Source organism: Stigmatopora nigra, chromosome 11 (genome assembly GCF_051989575.1).
Source record: "Stigmatopora nigra isolate UIUO_SnigA chromosome 11, RoL_Snig_1.1, whole genome shotgun sequence".
Taxonomy (NCBI): domain Eukaryota; kingdom Metazoa; phylum Chordata; class Actinopteri; order Syngnathiformes; family Syngnathidae; genus Stigmatopora; species Stigmatopora nigra.
Window position 1 is genome coordinate 12,578,482 of NC_135518.1, and position 16,673 is coordinate 12,595,154.

The 16,673-nt window shown below is 38.6% G+C and overlaps 2 protein-coding genes across 2 annotated transcripts in view; one reads left to right on the forward strand and one right to left on the reverse strand.

Annotated features, from left to right (window-relative positions):
• Nucleotides 1–16,673, forward strand: part of pcdh8.1 (protocadherin 8, tandem duplication 1) — an 81,001-nt gene that overhangs the window by 12,396 nt on the left and 51,932 nt on the right. Inside the window, exon 7 of the mRNA XM_077727626.1 lies at nt 15,390–15,513. The gene's annotated coding sequence lies outside the window, so the exon portion shown is untranslated. The remainder of the gene's footprint in view (nt 1–15,389; nt 15,514–16,673) is intronic.
• On the reverse strand, nt 9,067–15,955 carry cnmd (chondromodulin). The gene is made up of 7 exons (XM_077727628.1): nt 15,581–15,955; nt 15,366–15,491; nt 13,585–13,725; nt 13,381–13,494; nt 13,156–13,309; nt 11,216–11,397; nt 9,067–9,734 (listed from the first exon to the last, which is right to left on the reverse strand). The coding sequence occupies exons 1-7, from the start codon at nt 15,626–15,628 to the stop codon at nt 9,489–9,491; spliced, it is 1,011 nt and encodes a 336-aa protein (XP_077583754.1). The 5' UTR covers nt 15,629–15,955; the 3' UTR covers nt 9,067–9,488.

Genomic DNA, 16,673 nt, shown 5'->3' on the forward strand with positions numbered 1-16,673 from the left:
ATGTAGCACAAAAAGGGGGTTTTTACAACAAAAGTTTTAAAACTGTTAGAAAGTCACAGGGGGTTAATCTTAGCCTGACACTTGACACGTAAATTCCACGTTAAAGTGCGACGTGACCTACGTTTTTTGACGGAATTCGTCTTTTCAGTTATTTTTCTGACGTGCAAAATGAACAGTCACCTTTTCAATTGCAAGGTTTTATAGGAAAGGAAAGAAATACTGAGAAATAAAACCCACTATAACTGAAGCTGAATGTTTAACAATGGACTAAAATGACTTTTTGTTCAATAGCGACCAATGACTCAAGAGTTCTGCATCAAATCTTTAAAAAAAAGTCTCTTTTTTAACCCTACGATCGATCACTTTGCCATCTTGAGCCTTTTCTATGTTTTTTTGCATAGTAGGGCCTGTCAAGTTATTCATAGGGGTGTAAATCACTAAATATTTTATGTTGTTATAGTATAACATGGATTCTTGGCGCTATGGTGGAATATTTACCGATATTACAAAGTCGTTTTCTAAACTTTAAGATTAGTAGAGTTAAGATAAGTATTCCCACATTGCCTTGTTGGGTTTCATCCATCCATATTCTTTACTTATTGCTTAACAAATGCTATTTTTTCTTGTTATTACACCAATTTCATCATGATACTATACAATTTCTATACTTTGGAAGTCAATGTAATCTTTACAAAGTCCCTCACTAAATCTTAAGATTAGTAGAGTTAAGATAAGTAGTCTTGCATTGCCATGTTGATTTTCCCCTTTACATATTCTTTACTTATTGTTTACCAAATGCTATTTTTCTGGTTATTACGCCAATTTCATGAGGATTCGATAAAGTTTCAACACTTTGGAAGTCAAAGTAATATTTACCAATATTACAAATGTCCCTTACTAAATCTTTAGATTAATAGAGTTAAGATAAGTATTCTCGCATTGCCTTGTTGGGTTTCATCCATCCATATTCTTTACTTATTGCCTACCAAAGGCTATTTTTCCTTATTATTACACCAATTTCATGATAGTAACGATACAATTTCGATACTTTGGAAGTCAATGTAATATTTGCCACTATTATAAACTCCCTTTCTAAACCTTCAGATTAGTTAAGTTAAGTACATGTTGATCTCAGCCATTCATAGTCTTTACTTAGGTTATTTTTTCTGGTTATTACACCAATTTCATTATAATACAATACAATTTCGATACTTTCCCGATATTTCTCTACCCAAATTTTTGACTAAGTCACTTTCTAGGTCTTCCAATCGATCTCAACATCAGTCCTTTTTAAATATTAATATCCAATGACACTCTCATTCTAATCAATAGCGCGAAACCATAAATGCCATCACAATATGCCTTATTATTATCATCATCATCACTAAATTACTTCAGTTGATTATAATCATTACATAAAATGATTGCATTATGCCATTTACATTATAATTATTCACCAACAGCCTTTTACCATCAAAACCAATCCACAAATTGGACTTATATTGTCGCCAATGGCTGTAAATGAATCGAATAAGAAGAAAAAATGTGTCTTTGTGGACCCAATTTAGAGCAACAACACTCGGCAGGTTTTCTATTTGCGCCGAGTTGATTGCGACACGCCGAGCAAAACAATCCTGCTGTGGCTGCTGCACACAGAGAATTGCTCTAATGTTTCATTACACAGAGAGCGTACGTAATCCCGACTAGCGCTAACGCCACAGTATAATTAGAGAGCGCTTTGTTTTTTTTAGTTGCACGCTGCCAAACATGCTTGAGGATTTTTTTTTGTTTTTTGGGCCGCCGATACTCAAGCAGGCGACCTCTCGGGCAGTTATTTTTGGAAGGAAAATGTTTCCTTTTTGCTGGAGTTTAGTTGATATTTATGTTCTTGTTAATAGATGAGGTTTTATTTCATGTTAGGGAAGGTCTGTTGATCCTTGTTTGTTTTTTTGAATGGCTTTAATTTGAAGATTAAATGGGATAAATATAGTTGTGAGGAAGTGGAGGTGAACTCTTTTTGACTCTTTTTGGGTTTGATTTTTGTGTAAATTGGTCTGCTTATAATAGGGATAGGAAATGTATGGCTCGAGAGCTATATGTGGCTCTTTCCATGGATTAAAATTGCTCTAAAGTAACCTGTGAGGTAAAATATAATAATAATTTAATTTCGTTAATTTTGATTGATTAGCAACAACATAATAATGTTGTCATAAGAAAGCAGAGACTTATTGTGATTAAAAAGTGGTGAAATGACATTTTTTTTTATTAAATTTCATATATTTTTTACTTTTAAATTCTGAAAATTGCTCTTTAGAAATAACATGAGAAAATAAGAATAGTTTACAGCTCTCTTTTTGGAAAAAAAGTTCCCGATTCCTGGCTTATACTATGCAAACATTGTTTTTTTTGTAGTTTTTATTGGACAATGTTAGTGTAAAATCTTTTTGAAGACAATTAAGACCAGTTAAGTCTGGCAGTGAACTTTTTCTGTTCTGTTTAAAAGACGAATTTGGATAAAATAACTTTGGCCGTCCTCCCACTCCAAATAGATTCGGACATCAATGTACGCTAATGAGTTAAATACAAGCAACATAGACCGATAAAACCAACAAAAAATCCCTCCATCTGATTGGCTAAAATCGTACCAACAATGATAAAATACCTACCCCAACATTTCATTAATTTTTTGTACATTCACTAAACATCTTTCCGATCAAACTCTTGTCTGTTCCTGTATTAGAAGAACAGAGAATTGTATCGGTAAATAATAAATTACAACCAAAAACATTCCGATAACTAACATTCCTTGATTATTTCTCATGACACACAGTAGTTGGGAATCAATGCCAAAGGCTAACGACTTCTCTCTAATGAGAGTCCGCTAGCGTATTGTCCGATCAATGTGACAAGTCCTATTAAAGAAAAAAAAATGCATAAACAACAATGCTATTTTCTTACAAATTCACTACTATACCTCACCATTCCGTCCCAGGTCAAACAGATTGGACGTCCACTGTCCTCAATAGCAATAAATGAGTTAAACGCCATCTTGCCCAGGTTGATAACGTTAATATATGCCGTTTTGAGTTTAATTTATTTAATAAGGGGCAGCACATATTTATGAACATAGTCATATTCATGTTAATGAACATATATATGTAAATATGTAAGATTGTAGCCACGGGCTAGTTTCCGTTGTCCCTTGTGAAGGTTGAAAGTTAATGATGACACATACACATACTCAAGTAGTACAGTTTTAAATAGCGTTGTAATTCTGTTTGTTTAACAGCCAGGCTTTAAAAATGGTTCAAAGATGGGAGTTCATGGATGGTAATTGGTATGGAGTTTTAGATAGGAAGAGAGAAGTTACTTTGGCTAATTTAGTACTGTTTTTGAAGGGAACTACACAGTCACCTCTAGAGCCAGCTCTTGTTGATGTCTTGGATTTTTTTTGGTAGAAAATATGGTAGTGGAGGAGGAGCTATGTGATGGAAGATGTTTTTCACTAAGGTTTCTGTCTAATAGTTTGCTTGTAAACCAGACATGGGCAAACTACGGCCCGCGGGCCACATACGGCCCGTTAAGCTTTTTAATCCGGCCCGCCGACGTTGTCCAAATAATTTTTTTTAAATTCCAAGATGGCGCCGTCACGCGGAAGCCAGTGGCAGTAACTCTGTCCACTCTTAATTGTTTTTCGTGTTTTACAGCCCCTCCAATTTTCTTTTAAATTACATTTTAATATTTCTTAATACATTCCTTTTTACTTCACATTGTACTTTTTACTTTAATGATGAGTGATGAGTACATTAATACTTTAGTCCTTTTTCTCTCTTTATATTTCATATGTACTATTAACGGATGCACTTTTTTACATGTATCGTATCTTGTGCTGTCTCTGGGCCCAATTTTTAAAGTCAATGTGGCCCCCGGCCCCCAAAAATTTGCCCAACCCTGTTCTAAACGCTTTCAATTGCTTTTTAGTCTTCCCTTGTATTGTACTCTATCTGGGCAACAATTGTGTTCCACTATTGCCCTTGCGGGGGGGTGACATTATTGACTCTTGGCTCTTACATGCCAGAAAAGCTTGCATACTAAATGTAGTGCAGGAGAAGAGAGGGAAAAAAAGCCAAGGGCGGGGGGCGGAATGATTGCAAGTGTCGAGTAGGCTCTCCCGCAGATGTTCAAGAAAGCCACAAATGTCAGAGTCATTGGCCAAGCTGCAAGTGGTCACTCAAGCATGGGATTAAAAAAAAAAAAAGCATTTAAACCTTGTATCACCAACATCTCCCTTTTTTATTTTCGTATTTGGGACTATTTACAGGGGATGGAATGAAACAATCATTGGCGTTGGGGGTGCTAAAGTGTGTCTGTCGCCAAATGTGGTAGAGTGCTTTCTTGCAGAAAAGGCGGGACGACAAAAAAAACAACTGAAAAAAACGTAATGAGCAAAGCTTAAGAGGGTTTCTGTGTTGTGGTTAAGGTGCAAAATGGACTGTCACTTCTGTTTATTTCATTCATGTCGCCTTGTAATGGAAAACATGCAATCAAATGTAGAGCTTGGCGTGACTAGGAAAGTGCTTGGCGCCTTCACGCTTTCTAATGCTTCCTGGTCCACGTCGGTAGGCAGGAAGGAAGGCAGGCAGGCATATTTATGGGCAGCTATTGACAGGTTTACAGGAACCTCCAGGGAACGCAAGGGGAGCCTTGATTAGAGCGTGCGGCTAAAATAAATTCACGGACAAGAGGCTTGGCAAGTGGCTTTTTTTTTTTTTTAATTCAGACATCACAGCGGTTGTTCAAGCCCGCCTGCGTTTTCTTGTTTGGCCGTGATGAAAAACATGTAAAATGGAGCAAATTTGGGAGTTTTTTGGCTTGTATTTTTTTGTTTTTTTTTAGGTTTTTTGTTTGCTAACCCGCTGCTCTCTTCACATACAAGTGGAGGTTTGCATTGCGGCCGCTGGGCACCACGGGTCAGCGCTTACAAAGCTCTGTTTGTTTCACGGGGCCTGCCGGGCTAGCCTGGGTAAGCTTGGTTCGAAAAGGGGGGGGGGGGGCGTCTCGTATGCTTTCGAAACAATTCATCTCGGCTCCTCAATAGGGGTTTAGATGTCTCCTCTTGTGAGATGAAGATGGGAAAACAAGTCTTGTTGGAGGGGGGAAAAATGGCCCGGGGATAACAGATTTTGTTGCTCTTGTTGCGCCTGTTTTTTTTTGGTTTGAATGGCATTTTTCAGTTTGGAGTTGGTAGTGAAATGATGGGCTTTTTTGTGTTGGTTTTGTTTGGGGGTACTTGGTGTTTTTCATCTGCTTTTGTTTCGGGTTAGACACGCGCCATTGTCTTGTGATGTGTTATCAATATGTTTGGAGAAGGCGGGAGATTGGGGGGGGGGGGGGGTATGGATGAGGAAATGGATGACAGCAACAGGCGTGGAATGGGAAAGTGAAAAGCTGCGATCTGGTGGATTGTTCGTTTTGGGCTTAGGATATTGTCGGAAAGGTGACTAAGTCAGTACTTGGTTTTTCAGGATGATGTGCTCTCGCAAATGGTTGCATTTTTAGCTCAGTCAGGGTGCCGCAGTTGGCTGAACAGTACTTGGATATTAAACAGTACTTTGATATTAAACAGTACTTTGATATTAAACAGTACTTTGATATTAAACAATACTTTGATATTAAACTGTACTTCGATATTAAACAGTACTTCGATATTAAACAGTACTTCGATATTAAACTGTACTTCGATATTAAACTGTACTTTGATATTAAACTGTATTTCGATATTAAACTGTACTTCGATATTAAACTGTACTTCGATATTAAACTGTACTTCGATATTAAACTGTACTTTGATATTAAACTGTACTTCGATATTAAACTGTACTTCAATATTAAACTGTACTTCGATAGTAAACTGTACTTTGACATTAAACAGGACTTGGATATTAAACAGTACTTGGATATTAAACAGTACTTCAATAGTAAACTGTACTTCAATATTAAACAGGACTTCGATATTAAACGGTACTTCAATATGAAACTCTCTCTTAGATATTAAACTTTCTTTTAGATATTAAACTTCTCTCTTAGATATTAAACTCTCTCTCATGAATATAATTTTGAAAGCTGGTTTCAACAGTAAACTCTCTGCCACCATTTGACCAAATGACTGGCGACCAAACGTCCGATCCCCCCCTATTTTTTCTCGTTTGAGTACAACAAATTCAATAAATTGTCACTTAACTATTGGCTAGCCTTGATGTGTTTTAGTGTGTCACATGTTGTTTGCATGGTTCCACTCTCTCTTCCGGTGATAAAACGGGATGTGACAGCGAGGTCTGCCCCATCTTCCATTCACGGCTCCCAATGTGTTTGAAGGCAATACAATTTGTGCATGCTGACATCTGTATTGATGTGAGCTAATGCGAGATGAGTGTCGCGCCAGTGATGGAAAAATATTTCTGCAAAAGTGACATTTTGATTAAACCTTTTTCTTTTTTCCTCACGCCGCTGAAAAGGGAGAATTGAAAGTGTGGATTCGAGAAGGCCCAATAACGGCTTTTATTTGAGCTTTTTAGGCTATTCCGAATAGCTTGGACCCCAAAAAAAAGAGGCAAAAAATCAAAAGAAATGTGATTACTATCTCCAAAGCCATATGCCACCTCTCTAAATAATTGAGAGGAGCCTTGTTGCGATCAGGATGATTTCACACAGTGCGATCCAGGCACATCAAACTACAACAGATGTGAAATTGCATCATATCTACCGAGACACAGAAACCCATTGAAAGTCGGCGGTGTGAGGAAACGACACAAAGAGATGCTTGTCTCTTCCACGGGAGATTTGTGCGGGTTTTCATGTGGATAGAGGTGCTTATCGCATCTGCCTTCCCGATAAAACGTCCCCCTTCTCGTCCGTAGGCTAAAGAATATTAATCCGTCTCCCGCATCTGCACATGTACTTAAAGGGAGGTGACAAGCGTGACATATCCAGGACCTCCTGACGGTTCAAACTCTGGATGGCGGTGTCCAAAAAAGAGAACGAACCCCTGAAGTAGCCTCCGGTGATGTAAATTTGCAAAGGGGGAGTCCAATTTCCATCACAGCACTGTCACCGCCACGGTCATTAAACTAAATCATCCCGCTGCGTGTCAAGGCACTCCCTTCAATCACTGATTTATATGTGGACTGAAGATTGCGTTCTTCTGAAGTAACGGTGACTTTGCCAGCTGCTTGGTGTGAAGAGATCACGCAAGAAGATGTTTTTCATTGGTAGTGATTGGGAATTCATAACGCCCTATTCTCACAATAGGCACCAGGCAAAGAGGATACCTTGAATTGGTAGCCAATTGCAGGACACAATGACAAGACCAAACATAGCTATGGACGATTTAGAGTGCTTAAATGGCTAGCTTAGCAAGCATGTTTTTTTGCTAGGAAAACTCATGCAATGAACATTTAACCTGCCGTATTTTCACGACTATAAGGCGCACTTAAAAGTCGTAAATTTTCTCCAAATAGACAGTGCGCCTTATAATCCAGTGCGCCTTATATATGGAAAAAAAAGAAAAAACAAAAACAAAAAAAACACCACTGTCGGATATTAAAAAAACACAAACGCCTGAACTGGAACAATACTATGCAGATGCCATCTTAGTTTACAACATCTTCCATCATATAGCTCCTCCCCCACTGCAAGATTTCATACAAAAAAAATCCAAAACATCAACAATGGCTGGCTCTAGAGGTGACTGTAAAGTAGTGAGTGCTTCATACCTGGAAGTCAATAGCAATTACCGTATTTTCACCACTATAAGGCGCACTTAAAAGTCTTAAATTTTCTCCAAAATAGACAGTGCGCCTTATAATACAGTGTGCCTTATATATGGAAAAATGTCATTCATTGAGGGTCCGCCTTATATTTTTTTTTGGTGCTTGGACGTTTGGTCACCAGTTTTTTTGGTCGCCGGTCAAATGGTGACAGAGAGTTTACTGTTGAAACCATAGTAACCCGAAAGAAACCAATATTTAGCTTTTTTGGCAATCAAATCAATGGGAATGTGGATAAATATTTTTATTTTATATCTTAAGGGTTAAAATATATCAGTTAAAATGTATATATACATGGACTGAAGTCCCTTGGATTCAATGAATTTTAATATTTCCAAAAGATCGGAGCGCTCAAAATGACCGGTTTGATCTGGTCTTATCGTTAAAAAACACAGCAGAAAAAAGGTTAAACCATAAAAATTGCTTTAGTTTTTTTTTGTTTTGCTTCAGATGAAATAGAACTGTTAAATATGTAAAAGGTACACAATACAGTTTATTAAATCAATGAATCAAATTGTGGCAGCGAAAAATATTCGCAATATCATAATCGGGGACTTGTAAAAGCAAAATGTTGATCTAATCTAGTGTACAGAAAGCTTTTGAAAAATATATTCAGTTATAATATCAGTGTCTGATTAATAGAATGGTCAAAAATTCTACTCATTTATGTATTTGAAGCCAAGCTATTACAAAGTACAGTAGCTTACACATCAGCAGTGTGCTTAATCTGTTTTATGCATATGACATTTACAAGTCTAGAAAAAAAAAAGCTTAGCTCCAGGATTTCCAGGGTGCTTGAAATGGATGCCAGTGAATCACACCTCTTTGGTGTTTTTCGCCAGTTCTTTTTTCAAATAGAAAGCTCTTAGTACAGTTCTTGTCACTTTGAAACTAGATTAATGTCCAAATAGGAGAATATGGTAGAATTTTAAGTTGAGTTTTAAGGGTTGCTATAAATCTGGGGTGGCAAACATATGGTTCCTGGACAAAAAAATCAATGAGGATCTTTGCTTCTTATCATATTTTGTATATATTGTGGATTTTTGCGTCATAGTTAATGTATTAATTCTGCTTATGTTGTGTGTATTGAGGGTAGAAACTTCTTAAAATGAACACATTGTAGTTTTGTAAGGGGAAGAAATTGTTATGGTAAATAATATGGTTTTATTTGTGTATTTTAGTTTGTTAGTTTTGGCAGGTAACTGCATATTTTGTCTCATTGACTCTTTCAGTTTTTCAAATTTTTGCTCTTATGTCTAACTTGTTCGCCACCCTTGCTATAGATTGCCGTGTTTCCACGACTATAAAGCGCACTTAAAAGTCTTAAATTTCCCCCAAAATAGACATGGCGCCTTATAATCCAGTGTCCTTTATATTTGGAAAACAAATTAAAATGTGTCATTTTTTGAGTGTGCACCTTATAATGCAGTGCGCCTTATCATCCAATGCGCCTTATAGTCATGAAAATCACCCAAAAATCTATATCCCTTTTTTAAGCCTGCTAATATCGACTTTTAAAACCCAGAACTCAAATTTCCAAGTACCAGCTCTCTAAACTAAGTCATCTAAGTGAGAAAAAGTGAAAGTGTAGCTTAGCTGCGCCCAAGCAAAAAAAAAAAAAAGAATGAAGTGACCTTTTAGAATCTTGCGTGCATGCCCCCCTTACACGATGCCTAAGATGCGTGCCACCCACCAACGGCAAGGCATAATGACTCTGCAAGCTACCTGACAACCCCTGTAGTTGTACGGCCACGGCCAATGACCGCGAAGAGGTTCACAAATTCGCTGACAGTGCGTGTAGCTACGCCGACACTCTGCACAGCAGATCCCCTGGTGGTCCAGCATGGAGTCAAAGGTCATGGCGCCGTCCTCACCGGCGCCGGCCGCCGTCCCGGTGCCTCCGCCGCGCTGCAAGTTTTTCAAGCGGCGTTAATCTTGATGAGTGATCTTGTTTAAAATTCATGCTCATTTGCAATTTAGATGGTCTGAGGCATAGAAGAAGAAGACGAAAAAAAAAATGTCCAAAGCTCTCATCCGGCCAAAACATGCGACGGAGGTTCTCTTAGGCAATATGAATTTTTATAAGCATTGGGAGTTTTGGTGTCACTTTTTAAAGTTGGAAACTTGGGGCGGAAGCTGTTGCCTGGGAGACCTGCAATTAGAGTTGTTAATGCTATGCTTCTAAAGGGGGAATCGCTTTTGAAATAGTTGTTTTTAGTTGTTTTTTTTTCTTCCGTTTCTGTCCTTCTCGCTGTAGTTAACGCCTGACTTTCTTTTGTAGTCTGTTCGTTGACTCGCTATGTTATCGCCAATCTTCTGACTTCTTATCTTATATTCACCTAGCTACTTAAAGACCAATCTACCTGATCTCTGTTCCTCCCAAAAATCCAGAATTCTTCTCCCTAATCATCCATCCATCCATTTAACCAATCCAATCATCTGTCCAACCATCTTTCCATTTAACCTTGTCCTACTGTCCATTTATCTAGCATACATCTGTCCTACCTACATACCTACCATCCACCCATCTGTCTTACCTTCTGGCCCATCAACCAGGAATCATGTCTCTACCTATTGCCCTTCTATTCATCTATTTTTTAATCAATTTTACCATCTGACGAATCTGTCCTCAGAACTATTTTCCAATAACTGGTACTCACCAACCACAAAGCCACTGTCCTCGCTACCAACTCCTTGTCCATCCATCTCTGCCAACTAGTGATATATATCTCTCAATTTGTCCAACTGGACTTATCATCATCTATCTATTACCTACAAATCCCATCCATTCACTTTGGTCCTTCTTTCTGTCCATTTATCGCTACCTATACGGTACAAATTTGTCCGTCCATCCATCCTAGTTTCTGCCAGACTAGCTCAGGAACCAGGTCAGACTACCTTGTATCTTTCTGTCCATCTGTCTATCAATTCATCCATCTGTTTACACTACAATCCCATTTAGTGGTTCTTTGTTTCCCATAATCCATCCAGTCCAGTCTGTGATTCAATCCATCCTTCTATTCATTTTTTCCATCCACTTGTCTTACTGGCTCATCTACCATGAACCAGGTCTTGGTTGACCTTGAACCATGTCTGATCTAGACACTTTTTGTCCTGCCAACCTTCCAAGTCTTTAACATCTTTTCATTTTTCAGTCTTTCCCTCCAACCCTCGTCTTCCTATCCTCATTCTTCCAAGTGTTGATTAGCAAACAATATTGTTTACAGCGCTCTTTTTAACAAAGCGTTGACAAAACAACCCATTTAAAATGGTTGACGTTGCTTTCAAGGGTTGCTGCGGGGCTCCGTAAATGCCTCTTGATAGCTCATGTAAAATTCAATAGCTTTGAAGCCTAGTTTTCCCGTTCGCAGCGTTAGCGCTCTACTCACATGATACGGATTCTCAGGATTGAATCCCGATCCCACGTCCGACTGTAGTCCCTCCTCTCCAGGGCGTTCCCCCAACCTGGAGTCGTCGTCTTCCCCCTTTTCCGTCACCTCCGCCAACTCCGTACGGGTCTGCCGCTTGGCCCGTTGCGATTCCCTCCGCCTTCTCTTCCTCCTCGACCCATCTGTCATGGTAGCCACAAGAGGCGAAAGTATCGGGTCAGCGTTCACCAGACGCCCACCGCTTTCTCCCAAACGCAATCCTACACGGACCCCCAACCTCCGCAGATATGCTGAATTATTCAATTAGCAGCAGTGATATGAAGTGGCATTGCATATTTTATGACCATTATTTTTTTTTGTAGCATACATCTTTCTTTGTCGCAGTGTTCACACATGTTTCACTCAATTCTCCGACTGTTGCAAGTGTGCCAACATTAAACGGAAGCAAGGCCGTCCTACAATTGACACGTGAATTAATAATAAGATGCGTTCAATCGCAAGTCGCTAATCGTATTTCTCAGGATAACTTTTGTGTTAGCAAGATTTAGGGATTCTATTCATATTAGGTGAAGTATTAGGAAATATGCATATTAGTATTCCTGGTTGACATTAGCCACGGCTGAGACAATTAGTGAGATTCACATCATATTTGAAAAGTCACGTCAGTCATCGCAAAACGTAATTTGTTAGGCGTTAATCTCGGATGTCGGCTTATCGCTTTGGAGATAACGGTTCGTTTTCGTTTGTTGTTCACAAAAGACGAGTAAAGCTTGCTCTTGCCCTTTTCATTTGGAAATCACGTTTTTACAGATGAGGGATGAGTACGTCGAAGTAGAACGCTAACAATAATACTTTTGGTCATTCTTACACGCCATCTAAAGGGTTAAAGGATTTTTTCTAGATAATTGATGGTACTGCCGTTTCACAAACGGTGTACAATTTAAATAAATACAAGGTTAATAGCAAAGACCTCATTGCTAACTCCTGAGATCAGACTATGCCAATTATTGTTTGATTAGAAAATTGCCGGTCCTCGGTAAATTAACGACCCTCTCAGAATGGCACGCTCGGCCAATCATATGCCAAGCTAGAAAACCTCAGGTTGTTTTTTGGGACTGTCTTTTGTAAAGACAAGTTCTAATAAGACAACGTTTCTGTACTACTTTAATCCGTGACCGGACGTTTGGTCGCCGGTCTTTTGGTTGCCGGTCAAATGTACTTAGATTTTAAACAGTACTTAGATATTAAACAGTGCTTAAATATTAAACACTACGTAGATATTAAACAGTACTTGGATATTAAACAGTACTTGGATATTAAACAGTACTTGGATATTAAACAGTACTTGGATATTAAACAGTACTTGGATATTAAACATTACTTGGATATTAAACAGTACTTAGATATTAAACTCTCTCTCTTAGATATTAAACTTCCTCATGAATATAATATAATATAATAAATAATAAAACTGTCAACAAAAGACCAGCGACCAAACGTCCGTCGACCAAACGTCCGAGCACCCCTTAATCCTGTGTAAATAGGTTTTATTCTTTGCTTTATTTGCTCTGTTATTTTATTGTCCTAATCCATTGGTCTCCTGCCAACTTCCAAAAAAAAAAAAGTAATTTAATTTGGATCTCTAGCGACTGCTGTCCTGCTTTTTCAACCAATCTGTTATCGTTGTTTGACACCAGCTGAGTAATAGACTATTAGCCTCTCGCCTTGCCATCAACAGGCATTACAGATTGTGTTGTGGGACAATTTATTAAATGCCAAGTAATATAATGATCTAGTGGGGCAGTTTCCTTCTACGCAGGCCTCCAGACGGGCCAGATACATTTTTGAAAGACTTTTGAAAATAGACCAAAGGCGGCCAATATGGGGGTCACTTTTTCCCCAGACTTGGGAAAGCTGCAAGCCACTTTCTGAAATCAAACCTTTGGGAATAAGTGGTTGGAGCCAGTAAATAGGTAGCCCTCTACACTGAGCCAGAATCTTGGGGCTCAGGAATGAGATGTCCTTCAATGGCTCCTCTGAAGAAACCCAGATGAGAAACTCTTCGTCAAATCTCACGGGCATGTCTTCATCTGGCTGCCAGGAAAAGTCAGTTACTAGAAATTAAAAAAAACTTGGGAAAACAGGGCAATAGAGTCATTGAATACCAGGTCAGACGTCATTGAATCTTTATCCAGAGCTCCTAAACGAGGAAGAATGCCTTTGATTTGGGATTTTATATAACACTTGTCTCCCCTGAAGAATCGGATTGCTGTTATTCCCTGCGCCAAATCATAGAGACGCCATGTTTACACTCACGGTTCTGCGAAAACGTACCGTCGGAGGTATTTTTTTTCCTTATTTTCACTCACGCTTTGAAAGTCCCGAACCTCCACGGCTTCCTGGTCTCCGCTGCCTGTTTTGAAGGTCTCCACGTTGTCTTCCGAGTCGATTTCTACCGAGCCTTCTCTCAGTTCGCCGTTGATGTTCATGCTGTAATGAGCGCTGTATACCTGCAAGGATTCGACCATGGGTGTTCAACTACTCATTAGTTGAAGAAGTTGCCAGAAACTATTCACACTTGTGTTTTTTTTGGGGCTTTGGCTTCGATTCAAGAGGTCTTGTCTACTTTGTGGGAACCCAGTGAGGGTCTTCGCAATTGGGGGTGAAGTCTACTACTCATTTCTTACCTTGTAGGTGACCCCATAATAAACAACAGTCAATTAGGAAAATATGCAGTAGCTTCAGGAAATGATTTAGGTACTTTCGCCATTTCAAAATGTACATTTTTACCCATTTGCATTCAGGTGATTGACGAGAAGGCCTTGTTATATTTTCCGTTGTATAACAATGTCGGAAGGGAATTATATCCAAGCACAGTTTGTTCGTTTTAGACTCGCAATTTACAGCAAAAATGGCTATCGACTATAGAGTTGTTATAGTTTTTTTTCACCCGATGAGCCTTTGAACATTTTTTATTTTATATTTTTTAAAGGCCAGATGTATTCATCGATTGGATAATAACCACCGCAAATCTTAAAAAAGATCGTACATTGCCTTGTGGCCTTAAAAGACCTTTGCTATCTTCTCATGTTAACGTGCTAGCTTGAGACTTGGAGAGTGTGTTGATAACTCTTGAGGGGAGTCAAAGATTTGGCCTTGACTGCAAATGGGTTATCTTTTTTGAAAAGTGTTGAGGTTTTTTTGAAAATTATTGTTTTTTTTTGACTTGGGCTATGGCATTTTAGCTATGTTTATGACGTAAATGACTGGAAAATTATCGATAAAGCTGTTTTAATTCCATTTTAATTCAATTTTTTTTATGTCATTGGCAGTTATGGATGTCCAATCCATTTGGATTGTGATTGTTGTTCAAAAGGATTGGATTTAAAATGCTTTCAGTGCCCGTTAATAAGTTAATAAATGGAATCACATCAAACAACAATAGAACAATAGGAAGGTTGTTAAGGCTTTTGCTTTGTTGGGGTTTTGGCAATTGAAAGTTGCAATGCGAAGTTATTGTAAAAAACTGTTTTTTTCACAAGCAAATTTGGTTTCTCTGTTTTCTGTCAATGAGTTGATGGGGAAATACTCAGAACACAATTGTGCTTTGTCATCTTAAAATAACGTGCATTGAAAAACAGTCAATTTTAAGATGATTTTTGTCGTGAATACTGTCATATTAACATGTGATGCGACGCAGAATTTACACAAAATGTTTTTTTTGAGACATAGGGCCCAGATAAATAGTCAAAATTGATTAGACATCTAAAAAAATTAAAAAGTTATTTTTTAACCTACCATAACCAAGACAAACTACAAAAATGCACCAGTTTTAACTCTTTCAAAACCATTAACTACATTTTTAGTTTGTCAAACCAGTCTGTCACCATCAGTGTCAGCCATTTTAATGAATTAATCATGCAACGAACACACGCCACACGATCATAAATTTATCAGAAGGTGCTAACAAAGGTCATCCATTAAATTATTTACCACTATCCCTCATAAATCATAACATAGATAGAGTAACATATAGATACCATATTTCTACTAAGCTTTTTAAATCCCTTAATTGAAAGCCCTTTCTTTTCTACAATCTGTTGTTAACTGAGTATTGCCTTTTTTTCCGAGTTTCTCTGCGGGGACTTACATTCTTCTCATCTTCCTTTCTCAGGAGAAGAGCCGCCATGGAGGCGCAAAGTATCAACAGGGCAGCCACGGAGAGAGTAGCGGCGCCATATCGGAGCAGCCTGCTGGTCCCTGTGGGAGTTTTGACCTTTTACACAATTCAAAAAGAGGCAAGTGTAAGAAATTAGTCACTTCTTAACGTTCCCATAACCCAAATGCCTACTTTATTTAACTTACCGGAGTTGCCAAAAGCTCAAAATGACCCGTTTTTGGGTGATTTTCCATCGCTGTCCCTTCTGCGGTCCTCCCTTGGAAAAACTCCTTCTCCACGATTCTGGTTTGTCCGTCTCTGAGTTTCTTTTCCGCGGGTTAGTGTGAATGACGTGGATTGGAATTTTTTACCTGCTAGTCCATTGGGGAAGGGTTCTTAGAGTAAAAAAAACACTTTTTGGGGGAGGGGAAAGTATGAACGGGGTGATAAATGTCATCAGAGTGGAGGAGGAGAGCTGGTTTGGGTTGGTTGGTGTGCTCCAGTGTGATTAATGTCGCTTTTATCCGCTTAATAGTTTAATGAGCTCTGTGATCCGCAGCACTGCGTCGACGCGTCAACACGCACAATCAAACGCCGGAACGGGGATTAATTCGTTAAGGTCGTGCTTTCCATAGCTGGAGGGGGTTGGGTTTGTTGAAAAAATCAACAAAAAAACAAAAGGGGAAATACAAATAGGGTAAAGTGTCAAATATGTAGAGGCACTGTTGCTTAGAAACAGATTGAACCTCATTTTCGGGATAATTGGTATGCTGGAAGGCAATCAGAAAGGTGATGGAGTTAGTTGACCTTTTGGGGGGGTTGTGGGGGGTGGGGATGGGCAATTGTAAAGAGCATTTGATCAACAATGCGGGATTTGCATGTAAATTGAAGGCAAGTGTGTGTGTGGAATGAGTGACAGTGTTTTTGGTGTGTTATCGGTTTTTTTGTACAAGAACACATTTTTTGGGGACCTGATGAGGTTGTTTAGAATGCTTTCATAAGCGTTTTGGAGGAATGTAATAAACGGTAATGATTGGAAAATGGGTGGATGGAGGGAATTAATGGTGGAAAATAAATATGGTTTGGTGTTTGTTATTATTGTGTAGTGGGGGAAATATGAGTATGTTGACAAATTAGGTTTTTTGGCATTTAATGTTTAAAAACTTAATGTACTTCATGTAGAGCAGGGGTGTCAGACGGTTGGTTCGCGGGCTGCTTTATTGTCAACTTGATTTGAAGTGGGCCGCACCATTTTAGATATAATATTTACATTTTTTTTAGAAATTGATTAAAAGAACT